Here is a 21512-nt window from a genome sequence, read left to right on the forward strand (position 1 = left end):
CTGATGTTAGTAGTTTGTGTCTTCTGACCTTTTTTATTGGTTAGCCTAGGTAAGCATTTATCAATTAATTTTATTCAAAGAACCAGCTTTTGGTTTCATTAATTTTCTATAATTGCCTGCTTTCAATTTTATTGATTGCCCCTCTAAGTTTTATTATTTCTTCTCTTTTGTTTGCTTTCGATTTAATTTGGTCCTTTTTCTCTAGTTTCCTGCAGTGGAAGCGTAGATTAATGATTTTAGATCCGTCCTCCTTTCTAACATTCAATGCTATAATTTTTCCTCTAAGCATTGTTTTACTGCATCCCACAAATCTTGACAGGTTGTATTTTCATTTTTATTTCATTCAAAATATTTTTTATTTCTTTTGAGAATTCCTCTCTGACCTATGTGTTATTTAGACTGTGTTCTTTAATCTCCAAATATTTTGGAATAGTTCTGTTATTGATTTAATTAGTTTAATTTCATTGTGGCCTGAGCATATTTTGTATGATGTCTATTCTTTTAAATTTGTATTATGGTCTAGTATACCTGCCTTTGGATGTGCATATGCATGTATGTTTATTAGGCAAACACCCAGGAGTGGCACTTGTGGGTGATAAAGCATCTGTTCGGGACTAGGAGGTTCTGATCCACAGCTTCCCAAAGTGGCTGTAGCAATTACACTCCCACCAACAGCAGGAGTTTGCATTGTAAGTTTTAAAGTTTGTAGCCATTTCGATGGGTACTTAGTAGTATGTTGTTGTCTTCTTAATTTGCATTTCCCTGGTGACTAAAGAAATTAAACATCCTTTCACATACTCCTTGGCTCTTCAGATTTCTTCTCCGTGAAAGGCTGTGTAAGTCTTTGACCCCTTCCTTCCTGCTTTTTCTTGGATTCTTCTGTTATTGCATTGTAGGACTTCTTGAGATAATCTGGATACGAATTCTTTGTTAGATAAATCTATTGCAAGTATCTTCTGTTACTTGGTGGACTGCTTTTCATTCTCTTAATCACACTTTTGAGGAACAGAATGTACTTTTAATAATATCCAATTTATCCATGTTTTCCTTTGTATGTGGGATTTTCTAGAAGTTGTTACCATTATCATCAGCCCATTTTTACAGAGAGGATAGTTGAGGTCCTGGGCAGTGGACCTCTGCAGGCTCGGGCCAGAGCGAGGCAGGCCTAGGCAGCAGTCACTCTCAGTTCTGCAGGTGCGCCCAGCACGTGCGTGAGTCCAGGGCCTCCTCACATGTTGAGCGGGAGACACTCCACTCGCCCGGTCTCGCCCCAGCCCTCCTAGGGCCTTGAAGGCCTTGAAGGCCTTGAATTATTTCCCTAGCTTTATCACCTCCTGTCTCGACTAGTGCAAAATAATTTTAATTGGGTCTCCTGCAATGGAACTCAGTTTGAAGTCAGTTAGTTTAACTTCGCCAGTAAATAAAAACCAAAGATCATCAAGCTCAGTCTACCAAACACTGGTAGCAGGCTAAGGCACCCAGGCCTCTGCTTGGCTTAGGAGTTTCTCACTTCTCAGTAGGTGACTTGATGTGCCCAGTCTGACTTGAGTTTAAGAAACAGAAAGTGCCCTGGGACTGGCTTTAGAATAAGGTCTCAGGAGCCTCCCAGGATCGTTCAAGGAGGTTTATGCTGAGCGGCAGGCCAGGGAGTCCCTGGAACCAAGGTCCCACTTGCTTTTAAATAAGTGGCATCAGTGAAAACCCGGACCCAGGATCGCTGGGCCTGGATGTGCCGACAGTTATCCTGCCTTTCCCAAATCTCCTTTCCGAGTCTTCGTCTGAGCTCTGGGGGTTGCAAACTGAAAGTGGAAAACCGGGGCTGCAGTGGGCAGAGCGGGCCTCCTTCCCCGTGAAGAGGTGAGTGTGTGTGCCCACTGGGTCGTGCTGGAGTGCTGGCTTGGTGGGGACAGGGTCTTGGTGCCGAGAAGCAGAGACACTTTCCTGGTGCTCGTGGAAGATGGGACACTGCCCACAGGACTCACAGCAAAGGGAAACCTTGTGCCCAGACGGATTGTGTGTAAGAGAAAGGCGGAGTTGTGTGCTGAAAAACAAACCAAGTCTGTTCTTGGGAAGCCTGGGGCAGTGCTTTCCAGAGACCCTGCCCGAGGCTTAAATGTATCTGGCTGCTGAAAAAGCGCGGGTGAGAGGCAGGTAATGAGCAGGAGCCGCCGCTGGAGGCCAGGGAGGCCCAGTCCCGACTCCGGGTAACGAAGGTTTTCTGGTACCTCCGGTGTGCACGCTCGATCTCTCCAGCCCCACTGTTGTGCGCCGTGAATTGCGTCCCGCTTCCCCGCACATCTTCACTGAGAATCACTTGTTGCTAGAACTGTGTGAAGGAGTGATTCTGACCGTCCCGCCCTGCAGAGCACCGTGCATTTAATGGAGAAAATGCGCGGCGAGAGCCCGGGGAACAGCGGGCTTTGGTTATCTGTATGCGAGCCATGTCCCGGGTGTTTTGTTTGCAGTCAGTGCCTCAGGATAGACCTCGTTTTGTGCCAGTCACTTTGGTGCGATTTTAAGACGCTTTCTGGGGATCCTTTAACGATTCTTCAATATGTAGCAAATATCAAACTAAACGACTGTCTTAACAACGCAGCTCCAACAGCCTGCTCCCTACACACTGCCACAGCTCTGAAACAGTTAGGTAGAGTGTGATATAGGTTGAGACTTGGACTCTGAGTTTCATTTGTGGCGTGCATTAAATACACCCTGGCTGGGGACAGTTTTGAGTGTGACACGTTCGTCTTTAGGACCTCATTCCCCTTATACCTCCTTCCTTCTCTCAAGGTGAGACACCCCTGAAGCTCATGGCCCATCTCGGGCTTGCTGGTGATGTCACGTTACATACAACAAGCACATTGTTCTTCCATGGTGCGCTGTGGTCTCCAAGGAGGGCTCTCACCCGGGGCCGGCTTCTGCACTGAGTAAGCAGCCCAGGTATTTGCACACTAAAGTGGCAGAGCCACCCGCCTGTTCAGCACCCTAGTCTCAGCTCCAGAATCTTCCCCTTCTGTCTGCAAGCCACAGGCCATAGCATCAGAGCATCATTAAGGTCTGGTTCGTCTTGAAATCGCTGTAGTCACTCTTCATTCGCTGCTTCCTGCTAGATGGTGGTGTCTGATACAGAATTAAATCCACCGTCTCAGCTGTTACTCTTATTATGGCTGGTCTTTTATTCGTCAATTTAAAACAAGTACGTTTCCAAGTTTTGTCTTACAAACAACCTGGTCGAAAAAATCAAATTATGGTTAAATTTAGGAAATAATAAAAACAGTTTGGACAAACAGTAATGTTATTGTATAGGTATAAGTATTGGTCGTTATGCAGACATTTTCAACACATATTTCAATGCTTTCTAAATTTGAAATGTAAGGGGTTGATTTCACTGAGAAATGTAATACCTAATTCAGTTACCAACATTCTAAAGTAAAAGAGTATACTTTCAGGGATCATTTCTATAGTTTGTTACTAAAATAAACACTTGGTATGATTCCTGAACATGGGTTTTTAAAAATTAAAAAAACCTAGCTTTTTATTTGCAATGTTTTTCAGATATTTATTCTTTGAGAATAAAATTTGAGTTTTTGAGAGTCAATGTTGGATTATTAAAAAAGGGAGAATAAACATCAAGTAACCCTAAACTTGTTATATAGAACTATTTCTTGTTTTATATTTCCAGAAATCTTTGTGTTGACACAAGATGTGTGTGTGGTTTTTTTTTAAGATTTTATTTATTTATCTTTAGAGGGGAAGGGAAGGGAAGGGAAGGAAAGAGGGAGAGAAACATGTATGGTTGCCTCTTGTGCATCTCTTGCTGAGAGCTGGCCTGCAACCCAGGTATGTGCCCTGAATGGGAATCGAACCACGATCCTTTGGTTCGCAGGCCTGCACTCAATCCACTGAGCTACGCCAGGCGGTGCACAAGTTGTTCTGATTAGTGTCTCTACTTGATTAGTCCCTCTGTGGAGAGTTTTGCTCCTGGACACAGTTTATGGGGTCAGAGAGCTTAAATTCGGGATGAAGCCTAAGAGCATCGTCCAGCCCATTGTCTTCAGGCATGTGAGGTGTCAGCCACATTTGTCAGTGGTATTTAACCATTCTTCATTCATGACCATGTAAATAAAGCAGATGAGAGATTTTAATTTAGGTCGGTCAGGTAGGAAAATTGTTACAGGGTAACCAATAAGCCTATATCGGAGAAAGAAGAGTGATTAAGAAGTACCTGCAAGGAAAGAGATGAGAAAGCACTGTTCTTGAACAGCTGGCTCAGGTTTTCTTGTGATACAGAATCTTCTGCCTTGTGCCCCTACCTCATTTTAAAAAAACCTGCTTTTGAATATTTCTATTTGGGGCTTTATATTAGTCTCCTTTTTTTGTATGGGCATATATTTTTATTTAGTTTCTATATTAAATAGCCCACAAGCTATGTATATCAAATTTAGTCTGTGTCTAAAAATGGTGCCACCTTCCATTCTGCAATAGAAATATGAAGGTATTTTAGCTACAACTTATGTCCCCCCATCAATCACCTGTCTCCCGGTATTCTTTTCTCTCCCATTATTCTGTATTTATTTTGCCCGAAATGTGTACCTGGCTGAATAGGACCACCTTCCCAGACAGAAATCTGCAACCCAAAGCACTCTTTATATAAAAATAAATGCTCAGCAAAATGTGAAGGCCATTAAAAAAGAGTGAGGAACACATGAACACAAATAAGTGTTAATAAAGAAAATTGGGTGAACATGGAAACTTTGGAATCATCACACATGTTTGTCAGGTACCCAAGGGACAGTTAGTTGCAGCACCAAAGAAGTCTGCAAATGAACAGAATAGGTCACTTTCCTGATGTTCAACAATTATTTTCTATGCACCCAATTAAGCAGCTTTAGAAAGTGCCCTGAAATCCCGCAGCTGCTGTATCTGTCCGCTGCTGTAGTGGAAACAGGCACACGACAAACGATCCGGATCCCTTGGCGTGGCGTTGCGGAGGAGTAAGGCTGCCCGAAGACCGTGGCCTTGAAAGTCTCGGAGCTCAGCTAGGGTAGTGAAAGAAGTGTGGGCGTTGTAGGTTTCAGAGCCCAGAAACCAGTAGCTACATTCCGAGAACAGCAGGAGCAAAAGGCTCTGTGGTGGAGAAAGATAAGGAAGCTGGGGGAGTAGGGTCTGCCCAGGAAGTGTTCTTAAACTAGCGAGATTTGTCTGTATCTTGAAATCTTCAGGAAATCTTTGAGGGATTTTAATCAGAGGAGAGCTGGCCAGTCTACATTCCAGAAACAACTCCACAGCTAAGTGGTGAGTGCCAGGGCTCAGACTGGTGGGCACCTAAGTTACCAGGCTTTGGGAGCGACCAAGTGGGACTCAAGGAGCAGTGTAGACGAGGCAGGTAGAATGGAAGGGCGGTAGTCAACCAGCGTCCACAGAATTGTCCACGGACTCTTCCGTCAAGCGCCGCACATCATCTGTCTTCCCCAGACAGCCACCATTTGAATGGTGTCCTGAGGATTTGTACTTGATAATGTGAGAACCTATTTTGGGGATCAAACCTACTTAAGAAATTATACTTTAGTTTGAATAATTTAAGTTTCGTAGTCAGATGCATTTCTTTTGAAGACTCCCTGGGAGGACAACCTTAAGCTCAGTTAAGACAGTCGCTTGTTCACCCAATCGACTCAGCAGTTACTGGAGGAGGGAGCTTAGAGGAGACTATTCTGAGCTCTGCGCCTCCTGCCGGCTTCTGACACACAAACTGGCACAGCAGGAAACCCCTCGCATCAGCTAGGGCTGGTTTCTCATTTACACTCGGAGGTGCGGGGCAGAAATCATCTCTGATGATCATCTCTGATTCCGCACAGTCCTACTGGCCCCACGCGGCTGCCATTTGAAGCTGGCCAGCCACAGGCTGCTCATTCGCTTTCAAATATTCCGTCTCTCTTCTGTCCACTTGACTTCAAAATGAAGTGGAGAAATTTGAGATTAGTTGAGGGGGAAAGTGTTGCTGGTTTGGAAGGAATAGCACTTGTAGGACTGTGCGGTAGTCACGCTCAGCTCCAGATCCCTGTCTGGGCGGCAGATGGTTCGCCCCAGGCCGAGCACACCGGCTGCACAGTGCATTTCAGGAGGTCGGCTCCAGGGTCGAGAGGGTTGGTTAGTGAGAATCCATCTCACATGCCCTCTGCATGGTTGGACACACACACACACACACACACACACACACACACACACACACACACACACTGCTCCAGCCTGGAAAGGAGTGTTCTTGGGCAGACTCCTGGAGGACTCTGAGGTTCACCCTGCAGGCAGTGATCAAACAGAAGGAAGCTTTCCTCTCGGAGTCCCGCTGCATTGGAGCTCGTTTGGGCCTCCACGGAGTTCTCTGCAAGCCCATCTGTGCCACCAGTTGGGGGGCTGCTGACTTGATGACAAGCTCCTGGGTAACGAATACCATATATTAGATTGAGATGCCCCAAGGCCTGGTTCGTGGCTGCACGCTGTCAATCAAACACCATCTACAATAGCTGGCTCTGTGGTAGTGGGTATTGAACCACAGCTTGGTCCCTGAGACCCCAGGCTTTAGGAATATGACCCCAACTGAGATTCTTTGGATGGAAGGGAATTTCTAACTTTAAATTCTTCTGTCATAGTTTGTACAGCCATATAAAGACTTTAAAAGCCCCTAGGATAGGCCTGAGCAATGTGGTAGCTGTGAAAATATGCCAGCCTGTGTCCTGACATTTTCTCCCCATCTTTTGTTCTCCTGTATTCCTGACTCTTGTACACTCCGACCAAGCTGACAGTGTTTTTCCTTCTTTCTTTTCCACTGATCTTGCAGTCAGATGACCTGATTTCTAGCTCCACTTCAACCTTTAAAAACTCCGATCTTGGACAAATTACTTAAACTTGCTGAGGCTTGGTTTCCTTGTTTGTGGGCACTGAGGATAATACCTGCCTTGCCTACTTTGCAATATGACTATCAATAAACTCGAGGGGAGTGATAGACCTAAAAATCTGTTAAAATCATAGTTTTATACCCACCTAAGGTGGTCAAAGTATTTTATTACCTAAGCTGGGTTATATTAATGGTAGCTATAATAAATTGCTTTTGCATATAAAATGATAATTTGATCTTTCTGATTTTTAAAGAAGTTTTATTTATTTTTAGAGATGGGGAGAGAGATAGAATGAGAGGGAGAGAGACATCAATGTGTGGTTGCCTCTCACACACCCCCTGCTGGGGACCTGGCCCACAACCCAGGCATGTGCCCTGACTGGGAATTGAACTGGTGACTCTTTGGTTCACAGCCCACGCTCATTCCACTGAGTTGCACCAGCCAGGGCTGATCTTTCTGTTATGCAAGGAAAATAACGCTACGTAGGGGCCATGCTAATCTCCGTATTTGTTCACTTTTACAATATATGCTGCCAAAGCGAGCACAAAATAATGATAGTCAACATTTATTGTTTACTATGGAGAAATGGAGGCTTAGGAAGACATAATAACTTGTCCAAATTTATGCTCTGTAAAACAACAAAGCCAGGACTGAAACCCAAAGAACTAGCCTCACATTTATGCAGTTAATAGCTGCTGGGGCCTACTGAATAGGAGAGGTGCTTTTTAGTTTTTACAGATTTTTATTACTTTTTTCCCCTGGTATACCAGCTGACAGAACTATTCTATGCTATCTTTCATCAAAGTCTTTTATTTATTTATTTTTTCCTAATTTTTACAGGAGTAAGGGGATAGTCCTTAGTCCTGGTAGCTTGTACTCCATTCTCTGCTTCTTTGAGAGCTAGATAGAAGGGAAGGACTACACGTAGATGACTCCTGGAATTCAGTCTTCCAGTGGCAGAGAAAATTGAGGGGAAATAGCATTTTAGACTCCAGACCTGCTTGTGTGTCCGCCACTCTGCTCCAGTGGGCTGTATGACCTTGACCAAGTTGCTTCGCCTTTCTGGGCTTGGTTTCCCTACCCATGAGTGAGGACTCCATGATCTCGAAGGCTCCTTTTAGTTTTAAAGTTGTGAATTTCTACACGAAAACCCTGGAAGATGACATGTATTAAATCTGCACTATGGCTAAAAGATTTTTCATTTACTGCAGAGTTTTTCGATGCCTTCTGCTCTGAAGCATCTCCAGCTGCTCCGATGGTAGCCTAAGAAGACTGCATGCTGCTCCCTCTCAATGCCAGGCCAGGCCCACTCGGTCCCTCGGAGCTCAGTCCTTCATGGAGACCAGGTCTCAGCAGGAATGGCAGTGGAGGCAATTGGCATCCAGATGGCTCCTCCCCGTGACATTGTCTCAGGCTATGGGCCGCCTGGACAACACCTGGTAACTGGGCTCGCTCTCTCTCAGTCACCCAGGGGAGGGTAGCATGGTGCGGATTCAGAGGAGGAAGCTTTTGGCACCTTGCCTGTGCATCACGGCTACCATCTTCCTGCTCGTCACACTCCAGGTACCGAGCATTTGGGTAGTGCATGTTGATTCCCGGGCTTTTGCAGTATTCCTGCACCACCCTGTTCTCTTCAAGTACTTTCCTTTTTGCTTTATCTCTCAGGCTCGGGATTCCCTGTCTAAGGCACTGGAAATTTTTTTATAACACACTGAAAACGAGGTTTAGGGAGTGGATATGTCAAGTAGAAACAAAATCAGTGACTAGGGGGCCAGTTTGTGATTCTTCGTAGGGTCTTGGTTTTAGAGGAAAGTCGAGCTCAGTCTGTCCTGCAGGGGCAGCGTCAGGTGGCTTGCTCCAAGACCCTGTTGTGATCATTTCTGAAAGATGTCGTTCTGGAGGACGCAATGCCTGTTTTGAGAACAAGGTAGTCTGTCCTGCGGAACACAAACATCTGCATCAATAAACTTGTCATTGTCGACATGTGCTACTAGACCAGCGATTTTCAACCTTATTCATCTCATGGCACACATAAACTAATTACTAAAGTTACGTGGCACACCAAAAAAAAATGTATATATTTTGCTGATCAGACAAAAAGTAGGTATAATTTTGATTGATTTACAAAAATATAATAATAGTAGTTACCTACTCTTTTTGCTTCAAAGTGTCTTTTGAAAAAATCAGGTGCCTGTACTTGTATATAAGGATTTCTGGTACCAAGTATTAACCAATCAGATGCAGCCTTATTATATGGCCTGTATATTTATGGTTCAAGAGGGGGCATTCACATCTATGGCTATTGTTGTGTGGGTTGTTGTCTTTTTCTTTTAAGTTTTTATTTATTTACTTTTAGAGAGAGGGGAAAAATGGGAGAGAGAAGAAGAGAAACAATGAGAGGTACATTGATTGTTTGCCTCTCGAACCAACCAGGGACCCGGCTGTAACCCAGGCGTGTGTCCTGACAGCAGCTCTTTGGTTCACGGGCCAGCACTCAATCTGTGGAGCCGCACCAGCCAGGGCTGTCGGGTTTTTTTATTTGACCATCTAGGGGAAAAGATTTAGTGCCCCTGACAAAACAGCCAGGTATTGCACGTTTTAAAAATTCTTGCAGCACACCAGTTGAAAATTGCTGTATTAGACCAAGAACTGTATCAAGGAGGAAGACCTAAAACATTTCATTAGTCCTCCCATTTATTTCTTTTAGTCAGATACTTTCATCTTCATTTGCTGATTTCAATTCAAAGTAAAAATTGTACAGTGTTATTCAAAGTATAGTTATGGATTCATACATATTTAGCACCCATTCATGTCCATTTCATGATCTAATGGACTTTTAAAGATTATGTGTGGGTGTGAGTAGTTCAGGTGGGGCTGATGGAAACGAAGTTGCTCTCTGGGCTTTTTCACTGGGCTTTTTAGAGGGCCTGCCTCCCCTCCTGATTAGGACTGAGTGAGACAATGCTCAGAAGACAGTCTGACTCTTTTCTTCCGCCACCTGCTGCTGCTGGGTCAGGGTTCAGGTCAGAGGAAACACTGGACTCGCTTCTTGTCTGTCTTGGGGGACTAGGTAGGACCTGCTTGAGCAGGAGAGGCTGGAGTTTTTTGCTTTTTTCTATGGGAAGTTACGGGAGAGCTTCGATCTTACCAAATACTAACTTTAGTATTTTTCCCAGTTGTAAGGAATGCCTGGGTCTAAGCTGAGAGCTTTCCTTTTGATGTTAGAATAAATTGCCATGTATTTGGTATGCATATCATTTCTAAGCTTCTGGAATATGAGAACAGGTATGGTTACTAGATATAACCCTTTATCTGGATCTTGGTTTCAGTTTGGCACCAATAGGATGGTTTGGGCTATTTCCCGGTTTGCACTGATGCGTTGGCTGCTTCAGTGTTCAGAGATTCAGGAATGTTATTTTGTTAAACACTGAAAACGAAAATATATGATCGTGGGAGTTCTTTATGTGTTTTGGAGATTAAACTCTTGTCTGAGGCATCGTTGGCAAATATGTTTTCCCCTACAGTGCATTCTCTTTTCATTTTAATATTGTTTTCTTTAGCTGTGCAGAAGCTTTTTATTTTGATGAGATCCCATTTATTATTTATTTTTTTCTTTAGTTTATTCTTTCCTTTATGTCCCTTGCTCTAGGGGACACATCAGCAAAAATACTGCTGTGTGAAATATCTGAGATTTTCCTGTTTGTGTTTTCCTCTCAGACGTTTATGGTGTCACAATTTATATTTAAATCTTTTATCCACCTTGAATTAATTTTTGTGTATGGTGTAAGTTGGTGAATGAGATCCGAGGGGAAAGGGGAGGGAATTTCAGGAGGAAAGAGTGGAGGGTTTGCAGAAAAAATGATAGAGGACACTTAGACACTAACAGGGGGTGTTGGAAACAGGAGGGAGGTGGGGAAGGCTGAGGTGTTGGGCTGGAGTGAAAAGGCGGAAAACTGTACTTGAACAACAATTTAAAAAAAAGAAAATATGGCACAGTGAATGAATACCCGTGTATTTTATAGTTCCCTTGGCTTTGATTCTGTGCTAGAGAAACATCTGTCCTTTTCTGCTGAATTGAAAGGACTATTTATCCTTTTAAATGCATTCAGAAAGCCAGCACATTATTTAAAAAAAGAAAATATATAATTGAGGTCTGCCTGGAAGAAGTTCAGCCATTGTTAATGTAAGGAAAACTGTTTGTGTGACATCGATGTGACCTGGCAGCCAAGGAGAGTGGACTGGAATGCACATGTGTGAACAGTGATGACTTCACTATATAGTCAGTGGGGGCGGTAGACGCCATTGAGTGAGCATGTGCATTGTGTGGCTGTCACATTCAAAATGACTGAGAGAGTAGACTGACCTCCAGAACCATACGATAATTCATGTGTATTGTTTTAATTGCTAAGTCTGTGGTAATATGTTACAGCAGCAACAGAAACCTAGTAAGAGACCTGAAACTCATCAAGATATGCGAGGTATGTGAAAGGAAATTAAACGGTCTAACTCTGGCAATAATTGCCTTTTCTTTCAGGTAGTGGTTGAGCTGGGAAAATTTGAAAGGAAGAAGCTTAAAAATTCCAATTTGCGAGATGGGCACGCAAGAATGGGGGAGGAGCCTACACACCTCTACTCATTCCCTAAGAAAGAGGCTCTGACCCTGCACAGGAAGAAAACCTTGGAAACCGATAGCTACCCCATCATGCTCTGGTGGTCCCCGCTGACTGGGGAGGCTGGAAGGCTGGGCCAGTGTGGGGCAGATGTGTGTTTCTTCACCATCAACCGCACCTACCTGCACCATCCCATGACCAAAGCATTCCTCTTCTACGGTAGGTAGTGCTTTTGCCTTTCTCCCTTTGTTTGCTCTCCTTCTCTAGAGCCGAATTACTGCTCGCTTACCAAGGAAGAGATGGTGGACTCCCCTCGAAAACACTTCAGCATACCCGATTTCCTCGGCATTCACTCAGTGGAAGGCCTGAGCATTTAGGAAATATGAAAAATAAATAACCTTTACCAACGTAGAGGTGGTTGGCTGGGCCACTGGTATTTATCGAGGAGAAGAGATGTTTCTTCTCACCCTTTCACAGTTGGGTTCTGTGCTCACTAAATTTAATATTCAGGGGATTAGGTTGGTGACATTGCTGATACTAATTCAGAATGTCACGTGATGATTGCCAGAAGATTTTGATTACCATAACAGATGGTTAATTGGACATAAACTAAACACAATTTTTAAATGTCATTAGTCAGATTAATCAGAAATAAAAACAAAAAGATTGTCCAGCGTCAGCTTTCAGCAGTAACTTGGTATCCATCCCTTCTTGAGGCTGATTGTGTGTCGTGCTGGGGTCCGAGGGCACCCAAGCCCAGCGCGGTGGAGTTAGTAAAATTCCAGCAGCTGTTAAAAATACAGAGCTCTACCCTGGCTGGTGTGGCTCAGTGGATTGAGCGTCAGCCTGCGAACCAAAGGGTCTCTGGTTAGGTTCCCAGTCAGGGCACATGGCTGGGTTTCGAGCCAGGTCCCCAGTAGGGGGTGCTTGAGAGTCAACCACACATTGGTGCTTCTCTCCCTCTTTCTTCCTCTCTTCCCCTCTCTCTAAACAGAAATAAGTAAGATCTTTTAAAAATTAAAAACACAGGGCTCCTTGGTGATGCGTGGTAGGCAGAAGGGGGATGACTACACATTAGCAAACTTGAGCAGGTATAAGCAAGTTAGTCAGTTTTGTCGGGAAATCATTGAAAGGAAATATTCTCTATACTGATGTGTGTGTGTGTGTGTGTGTGTGTGTAGTGTTGGCCTTGGAGAGGCAGGACTGAGACTGGGATGTAGAGCTGAGTCATTCTTGGTGTTCTTCTTAACAACCACTTGAATAAAGTAGAAAATGGGTTCAATAGGAGCCAGAAATAAGGTGGGATATATGAGTATGCCCTGCAGTTGGTCAGGGTTACAGAGCAAGGGGCAGCGGTGCCCTGGGGTATAGGTGAGGAGCCAGGGAAATTCCAGGTGCAGGTCCTCCCTGAAGGTCAGCTAATGTCGCATCCACTTCCTTCCCACCTCTACCCTTAAAAGGGAATCAGCATAGTTTGGAGGAGTTGAGGGCTATTTACAAAGGGCCAGGCTGGTGGCTAATTTATCCCGAGGGTAGAACAGCTACCTGAGTCGTGTCAGATGCTTATTTTGAACATCATTTGATTACAGGTTCCATGGAAGGTGTGTAATGTCATATATGGAATTGTATCATGGTACCTTTCTGAAACCTAAAGAATTAGGAATTCTGGAACATAAAGCTCTGAGAATTTGCATAAGGGATTATGGTTCTCTGGCTGTGTTTTGAGATGAAGCCAGATTAAATGTTTCTCCAGAAGCCCCCAGAAATATTTCAGTTACACACAAAAAAGTGTAGATAATATGATGGGTACTTATGTAACCTATGACATAGCTTAAGAAATAAAGTAGTACAAGTAAAACTGAAACGCTCCGTGAGGCCCTCCCTGACTGCATCTCACTTCCTGCCCCACTATCCCAGAGGGAATCATGATCCTGATGTTGGTGTGTGTGTGCGTGTGCATGAAGACATACCCAATCAAATGAACTATATATAATTTTTCTAAAAATTTTGTAAGTATTGGGGTGGTCAAAATGTTTGTTTAGTTTTTTTCTGTAAAATAAAAGATACATTTTTCATTTTCACCAATAACTTTATTGACTTGGACATTTTGAGTATGCTGACTCTCTCCCTCATGGTATAACGTTGATTGTTCTCAGTTAATGTCTCAATTTGATCGCTATCAACTTCAACTGGTCTGCCGACCATACCAGCGAAAAATCTCCAGCATGGAACTTTGTAAACCATTTTTTGACACCTTCGATCAGAAATAGCACCTTCTCCATACACTGCAGAAATCTTTTTTCAATGTGTTCCAGTTGTGCCTTTACCTTTCTTGAAATAATAAAGTCTAATATGCTAAAAATATTGTATATTTTCTTCCATCTTTAATATTAAAATAGCTATACAAAAATTCACCAATTTTGATAAGTTTTAAAAAAATGCACACTGATATGACAGCTGTCACAATACAATCTAACAAAATTATTTTGCATGAAGTGCAAGACAACTAAGCCCTACTTGAGTCGTCTTAGGAAAAAAAACAGATGAACTTCTTGGCCAACCCAACAGTGTAATATGTTGACTTTCCGTCACTCGTTTTTTCTCTTACATGGTTTTTGAGATTTATTAGTGTTGTTTGCTTATGACTCTGGTGCATCCATTTCACTGTTGTATAGTATCCATTGTATTCATATATCACATCCTATTAAATCACTTTCTCGTTGGACACAGGTTGTTTTACAAGCCTTGAGTATGGCAAACCGTGGTGCAACAAACCACCCATGTACATGTGTGCATGTTGTGAGTTCTATACCCAGTAGTGGAATTTGTGTTTATTAGCTATTGCCAAACAAATATCCAAAGTGGTTATATCACTGTCACTATCTTTTAAACATTTAAAACTTTTAAACATGCACATAAAGTTTCTATATTAACAAATAATGTGCTTAGGTTGTTACTTCTTGATTTTTCAGTTTTAGACATTAAATATTGGTTCTTACTTTCTAGATGGGTATTTACGTTTCCTTCCTCACCCCAGTCCCCAAGTCATGCTCAGTTCTCATCTCCATGTCCTTTCCAAAACGTCACGCATTTTAGATGGATTAATATTCACGTTTTCATCGTGATGTAGTCACAGCAAACCAGAGGACCCGTAGTGTCCTCAGGTGAACTCTCCTGCGCAAGTCGTTCGCCCTGGAGTAGCACAAGATGTTCTTAGAGAAATGCCTCCTCAAGACCCCTGGTTGGTCTAGTCTAGAGCGTTTGCCCTTTTTGCCTGGTGCACAGCTGCTGCCGGCTTCCCATCACTCTGGGTTTCCCTGCGCCTCCCTCTTGTGTGCGATTGTCGGTTACTTTGATGCCTTGTCTTCCTTTTTCTCGGTTTATGTCTTTATTTCTGTGTATTGCGAGAAAGGTTCAGGGAAGGCAAGTTTCTGGAGACTTTGTGACAGTGTGTTCATTTTACTATTAGTATCATTGATGGTGTGGCTCAGTGTAGAATTCTAGGTTGGTAATTCTTTTCTAACTTTTAAAGATATTTTTCCCACTGTCTTCTAGCGTCCAGTGTGAGTGCTGAGGAACCCAAAGCTGTTTTTATTTCCCATCCCTTGTGCAGTGTGCCTTTTTGTTCTCCTCTCCTTCTCTGGAAAAATACAGAATTTGCTCTTTTTCACCAGTGTGGAGATTTAGTAATAATTGCTTTGGTGTGTGTCCATTTCCCTTTATTAAGGTAAGTACTTGAATATCTGGTTGCCAGGAAGTCTACAAAGCAGTATTTAGCTTAGTGGATTTTCCAGGACTCACAGATCTACAGGTTCACACACTTAATTTTATTAGCACAGTAAGATTCAGTTCTCCCAGGGAGGGACTAGCCTCCAACCAAATCCTCAGAAGACTAATGTGCTAACCAGATTGCTTCTGGTTCTACTTTCATAGCTCGGATTGCGTTACTCTCTGCTCCTTCCCCACCAATGACTCTCACCGGGGACTGAACATGTGCCATTTTTATTGCGCTGGCGGTCAAGGCCATGTGCAGTCTGACTCAGCCACCTCCTCAACGGAGTCCCGTTAATTCTGGCAACTAAAACCTATGTTCGAAAGTCTACGTGGAATAGTCACCAATTTCGGCATAAGCCACAAGTGCTGCTGCCTTAGCACCACCGCCTTTTCCATTTCTGTGCCCTCCAGTGTCCTTTTTAGATTCGTCCTGTCAAAGTAATCTATTAATACCTACTGTACATTCGCCAGTGTGGATGAATAATACAGTGTCTGATGCCACAGGTGAGTATCTTGAGACGAAGATATTATCCAACTGTAATGCAGGGCTAAGTGGCATGAATGCCATGAGAGAAGTGTGAGCAAATCTCGTGGGATTTCAAAGGAGGGAGAGAGCCCATATGATTGGAGGGATCTGGAAAGGCTTCCTAGACCTCCTTCTGGGAAAGGGAGAAATTTGCCGTGAACCTTGAGGGATAATGGAATTGGATCGTGCTGGGACTGGAGGAGATTTTCGTGTGAAGAACTGCATGAGTGGGCCTTGGAGGTAGAAATGTATGGGTGTTGCCTGAGGTGCAGTAAGGCTATAGCGCAGTTGGGTGTCAGAGACAAAGACTGAAGGATGTGTGGGGACCACAGCGTGGAGAATGTCAAACGTGGGCTTAAGATTTTGTATCAGATTAGGGGATGGTATCAGGGAGCTGCTGAAAGTTGAATGGACGTTGAAAAGCCTAGCCATAAACAAGAAGAAACTTTTACCCTTGGCGACAGCTTAGATGTGGACCTGGAGAGCATTATACTGAGTGAAATGAGCCAGTCGGAGAAAGACAAATACCGTATGATTTCACTCGTGTGTGGAATCTAATGAACGAAGTGAACTAACAAGCAAAACAGAGACGGACTCCTAGATGGAGAGCAGATGACCGCTCTGCAGTGCGGGGAGGAGTTGGGGGTGGAGGGTCGAACGGAAAGGACAAAGAACCCACCGTCACAGACAGCAGTGCAGTGGAGGTGGGCGGAGGTGGAAGAGGGTGCAGGGCAGGGGTGTCGAGCACGTCAGCCTCGCAGTAGCCTTCAAGGGGCCTGATGTAACTTTAGGCCTGTAGAAACGTAACTCCTCCTTAACTGTTAAGCGAGAGCTCGGCGCTGCCACCGGGCAGAAACAGGCGCCGAGCTGGGTAACACAGGGTGGAGGCCGGATTTGGCCCGCAGGCCTCGTGTTTGGCACCTGTGGTATAGGGGGAGAAATGATAATGGAAAAACGATGAAAAATGAACCATTAAAAGAAAATGAAACAAACTTCATGAAAAGAAATAAATACCCAACTCAAATATACTTACGAACCATCCCTGATCCACCTCCATTAGTGCAGCCTCTCTTCTCTAAATGGCCATAGAGCATTTTATCTCTTTTTATATCACTAAATTGAGCACCTACTTCCAGGCGCAACAGCAATCACAAATAAGGTACCTGTGGTATTTGGCTTCTCTTCCCCTGTGGTGTATCAGGTTCTTAAAGATGGGCAGCATCAGTTCACCTTAGTGCCTCCTCTGCTTCCTGTATCTAGCATAGTGCCGTGTGCACGCTAGGTACTTGGGAAGTAGTCATAGAGACATAGAGCCGTGCACCTGAGCGAGGGTCTAAACCCCTCTGTGTAAAGGTGAGAAGACCAAGGCTCAGGAAGGTTAGGGATGTGTCGGGACCACAGGGGAGTGGGCAGCAGCGCAGGACAGAGAACCAAGGCTCCCCGACACCTCATCCAATATTCTACCTACACCGTATTTAAATGTACACTCATGAGTCTAATTAAGCCTGGACATTTGGGTTTCAAAATTGCTTAAGGTGTATGGATTTTTTTCTAACAAACTGAATTAGGAATTTAGCTCATTAATGAGGTCTGTTGAGCAAAGGACAATGAAGACAATACATTTTTCTGTCCCAGGGCTGCAAATTCTAATTAAGTAGGTCACTTAAAGCTGCACTTGGGATTCTGGTGCCGCAGGATTGAAAAGGAAGAGGCAGGGGAAATGGTCCAGGTGTCAAAAGCTGACCTAATTAAGGAAAATGGAAACTCGAAGGGTTATGTGACCTCGAGGCTTTTGTAAACCAGAGTATTTTTAGTGTGTTTGTTTTCTTTGTGGGCTACTTTATTTTTCTTCTTCCTAGAGATGATTCATTTACTTAATAGGAGCACATCTGGAGGTGATAAAGACCCTCACCAGTGAAGTACGATGAATGCTGAGTTTTGTTTGAGCCATTTGTGAAATGCAAGGCTTTAACTACATTACCAATTCTCTCAAAAATTAAGCAGGCACAGATGAATTAAGTTATTTTTTTAACCCAAAAGTCCATAGAGCTACCGAAGTTAGTGTTGGACACCGTCACTGTTGTGATTTTAAAATACAACTCTGTGTTTTTAAGCAGTTCTCTTGAAACATGCCTATCACGAAGGAGAACCCCTCCTTCATGGAGTGCTGTTGATGAGAATGGCTGGTCAGGGAACTGCTTATGTTTTAGGTGAGCTTCTGAATAGAAATTTTATCACATACAGACTCGTGGAGAGAAAGAAAGTAGCTACTGAAATATTTTACTTCCTTAGGAACACGGATGTTGGCATAGCTTGACAAGGTCTGCAGGTTATGAAGAAGAACATCACGGGTCTTTTTCAAGAGACAACCACAAAACAGCTCTGGAGGACTGAGTCCCGTGTGACTGGTGGGAGTCCCAGGACCGCCAGCCCTAGGAACAGCCTCCTCGGTCCCCCTCCCCATGGTTTTCCAGGCACTTGCTTGAATGCGATCTCATTTACTTTTCAAATCAGCTATACAGGCACTAATTATGTCTATCTCGACGAAGAGAAAACGAAAGCACAGAGTTAAAGAGCTTGTCATAGGCCACACTTATTTGGGTGGTAGGAACCAGAACTTTCTCTTATGAAAATGTGTGAGATAATACAGCCCAAATTATATTTCCAGCCTTGGAGAAGACTTAGAGTAAAGGAATCAGCGATGGGCAGTATCATTCTGGAAGACTTCTTGGAGGCCGTGAGTTATGGGGGAGGTTTTTAGAAAAGAGGTTATGGATGTAAGAGGACAGTGTGGACACGTGAGCATCATGAGCAAAGCAACCGGAATCAGTGCTATAGTAAACTCTGGAGCCCGGCATGTTCGTGAACCAGGGGTTCTGGTTTTCAGAAGGTCTCCCGAGAGACAAGGAGACGCATTGGCTATGGATTGCCAGTTCTTAGAGATTTGTAATGCAATACACTTAGAACAAGTGATAGCAAATGCCATAGACACTTTCTTTGTTTCAGAGGACACTGGGATTTCTCAGTGTCTTAGGGTGATCACATGTAATTGAAAAGAGAGGGATGTTGGAGCGGGAGCCCAGCTGTCTGGTCAGGGCCTTTCATGCTTCAGTCCTCAGGTGGAATCCTCATCCTTCACTGTCTAGTCCATTTTTTCGGTTCACCAAGCATTGGTCAGACCAAGGAACTAAATGGCGTCTATCTAAATAGGAGATTTGTGATTATTCCAAAAAGTTAATTTATTTAGAGTACCTTCATAGTAACAGGAGCATTACTGTTCGTCACTCAGGGTGCCTCCGTCCAGACACCAAGTTGGCTAAAAGAATGGAGTGAGAATCATAAGTTTGCTCAGTGAGCTTAGAACTACAGTGAATACTTTGATGGTCTTGAGGGTTGGGAGAGGTACCCTGATGACCCTCCTCCGTCACTAAGAGACTGTAGTAATGATCACTGTCGTTATCAGTACCCACTCTGGTGTGCCAGGCACCAGAGGGACACTCTCCATGTATCCCCTTATTTAAAATCGTTACAATACCGTGTGTTACCTTAGGTGTTTTAGAAATGAGGAAACAGGCCAAGAGAACGGAAGTGATTCGCCCAAGGTCACATAGATGGTAAGGGCCTGAGCACGCACCCAAGCCTGAACATGTGTTGTTAACGTTTACCTGTCTGCGCCAGAAGCTCTAAGCACACATTGCTAGGAGGAAGCACATCTTCCTCCTTTGGAAATGCTAGACACACAGTGAATCCTGTTACCATTCATCTCTCCCTCTTCCAGGTTTCATTCCGGCATGTGCTCTTCTGTTTACTCATTCCAGGCTAGACATCTCATTTGTTTATTCAGTCACCCATTCATTTGTCTATTCACTTATTCATGGTCTGCATGATCAACAAACATGATGAAATGAACAAACAGAGGTTTGAAAACAAAACAAAAAACAACCAGAAAAAATGTACCTATAAGGCACTGGCTTGGTACAGCGGTAAATAGTAATTATCCTTGTAGTGATGAGAGCCCTGGTTATACACATGATCAAGTATGATGAGGGAGAAGACAGAGGTGTGGGGAAGGGCTGATAGAGGAGAGTTAAATCTGTGTCGTCCATAGCAGCAAGACAACAGCAATTATCTGATACTGGAAAATCAGAAAATAACATGTTTAGCTTGTTCAGGTCTATTTGAAGTGTATATGCAGAAGAAGCACCGCAAGGAAATGGAGCAGTGACTTGTGGCGGGTGACAGTAGGGAGAGGGGTGGGCAGGGCACTGCCATCCTGTGCTGTTGGTCCGATAAAACAGTTTCACTTTTCCAGCTATCTGCAGTATTATTAATCTGATGTAAATAAAGACTTAATTAGCAAAGGCATTTTGTTGGAAGAGAGAGTTAAGTACAAACACAGCACAGTTATTAATAATTTATCCCATTTCCAGACTTTTTTTTTCCTTTACCAAGATCCCTTTTGGGAAGAATGTTAATTATACAGAGACTTACTTTGTTCTGTATAAGACTTACTTACTCTGTATACAAAGTGTATACAGACACTTTGTTCAAGCTCCTGTTACCAACTTACCACAACTGTGATGCATTATATATATATGTTAATTATACATATTTCTTTTAGCTAAGGTGCTCATTTCCTTCTATGAGAAAATGGCATATTAATATTACTTGATTTTAAGTCTTGCCAGTTAAAAAAATAAGTGGACTAAATTGTTCTAGATGTAGTTAGGTTTAAGGACAAAGGCTTTAGTAATCCTCATAATGTTTGGTTTTAAGTACTGTCCGGTCAGGGCTTTCAACCCTCTGAGCCTTGGTTCTGCCTCAGCTGCTCCCATCCTTTTCAAGACTCTCTGCTCTTCAATAGCATCTGTTAATATAAAGATGAAAGGGAGAGCAAAAGTGGCTGGGAACCTGGAAGCATTTCTCAGGTTCACACCTAAAAGATGTGAAAGGCAGCCCAGAGGTGACTAGGGAACGTCAGGCCCTGCGTCAGGAGGCGGGGCAGGTTTCATTACTGTAGCTTCAGCTCTTTGGGCCCATGGATGTGCTGGCTCTGGTCCAGGTCTAGGCAGATTCTCCGACACCCAGGAATCCTTTGACACAAGCTGGCCGCTCCATTATTTAGTGACAGCAACCACATCTTCTAGGCACTCAGAATGAAACTATGTAGCTTTAATTGATTTGTTTCTCTTTGTTCTTAAAGATTGAAACAGCATAAAATAAAAACAACTTAAACTGGAGAGTAAGCATAGCAGACCCCTTATTTTCACAGACTTTGCATTGATCTCATCTAGGTAGTTCCGGGGCATCTCTCCGCAGGCTCCTGGCCTTTGAGAGATGGGGCTGCTAAGGAGGGTCATGTTCCTGCTGCGCAGGAACGAGCAGCGTCCCTCTCTCCACTGGCTTTGTGTTACAGACTTGTTGCATATGCTGGAAATCTCTTGGAATATTAAACATTTTGTTTCTTAGTGAAAAAGACCTCTCTGAAGGACGTCAACTACTAGTGATGACCAAGACATGAAGACAAAGGGAAGTGTTTTATGAAACAGTGGTTACCAGGCAGAAGGTGGCTATTTAAATAGAGTAGCACCTTGGGTGAGCTTATGGTTTGGACCGGTGTGCACTGGTCCTCCTGGCTCCACGTGTAAAAGGAAATCCTGTGCTGTGGCATTTGTGATTTGAGAGAATCTGAGCCCAGGCTGTGTCCCTGGC

General features: G+C 43.7%; 1 protein-coding gene, 1 non-coding gene and 1 pseudogene across 5 annotated transcripts in view; all 3 read left to right on the forward strand.

The window, feature by feature from the left end:
* The first annotated feature begins 1704 nt into the window (after window positions 1-1704).
* The window catches only part of FUT10 (fucosyltransferase 10), a 60194-nt gene continuing 40386 nt past the window's right edge, over window positions 1705-21512 (forward strand). The window contains exons 1-4 of one of the 4 annotated variants that reach the window (XM_037128879.2): window positions 1705-1857; window positions 2788-2937; window positions 8102-8453; window positions 11425-11719. In XM_037128879.2, the coding sequence (XP_036984774.2) occupies window positions 8373-8453; window positions 11425-11719 (376 nt within the window). In that variant the 5' untranslated portion in view covers window positions 1705-1857; window positions 2788-2937; window positions 8102-8372. Of the gene's footprint in view, window positions 1858-1881; window positions 2205-2787; window positions 2938-8101; window positions 8454-11424; window positions 11720-21512 lie in introns of those variants that run through there. The other 3 variants (XM_053660013.1, XM_037128878.2, XM_053660014.1) reach the window with 3 other exon arrangements.
* LOC119036932 (uncharacterized) lies at window positions 3431-3505 on the forward strand (annotated as a pseudogene).
* LOC119036939 (small nucleolar RNA SNORA22) lies at window positions 10879-11014 on the forward strand. The gene has a single exon (XR_005080112.2). It is a non-coding gene; the product is annotated as a small nucleolar RNA SNORA22 (small nucleolar RNA).

The sequence above is a fragment of the Artibeus jamaicensis genome, unplaced genomic scaffold (assembly GCF_021234435.1).
Source record: "Artibeus jamaicensis isolate MK-2021 breed Jamaican fruit bat unplaced genomic scaffold, CSHL_Jam_final scaffold_833, whole genome shotgun sequence".
Taxonomy (NCBI): Eukaryota; Metazoa; Chordata; class Mammalia; order Chiroptera; family Phyllostomidae; genus Artibeus; species Artibeus jamaicensis.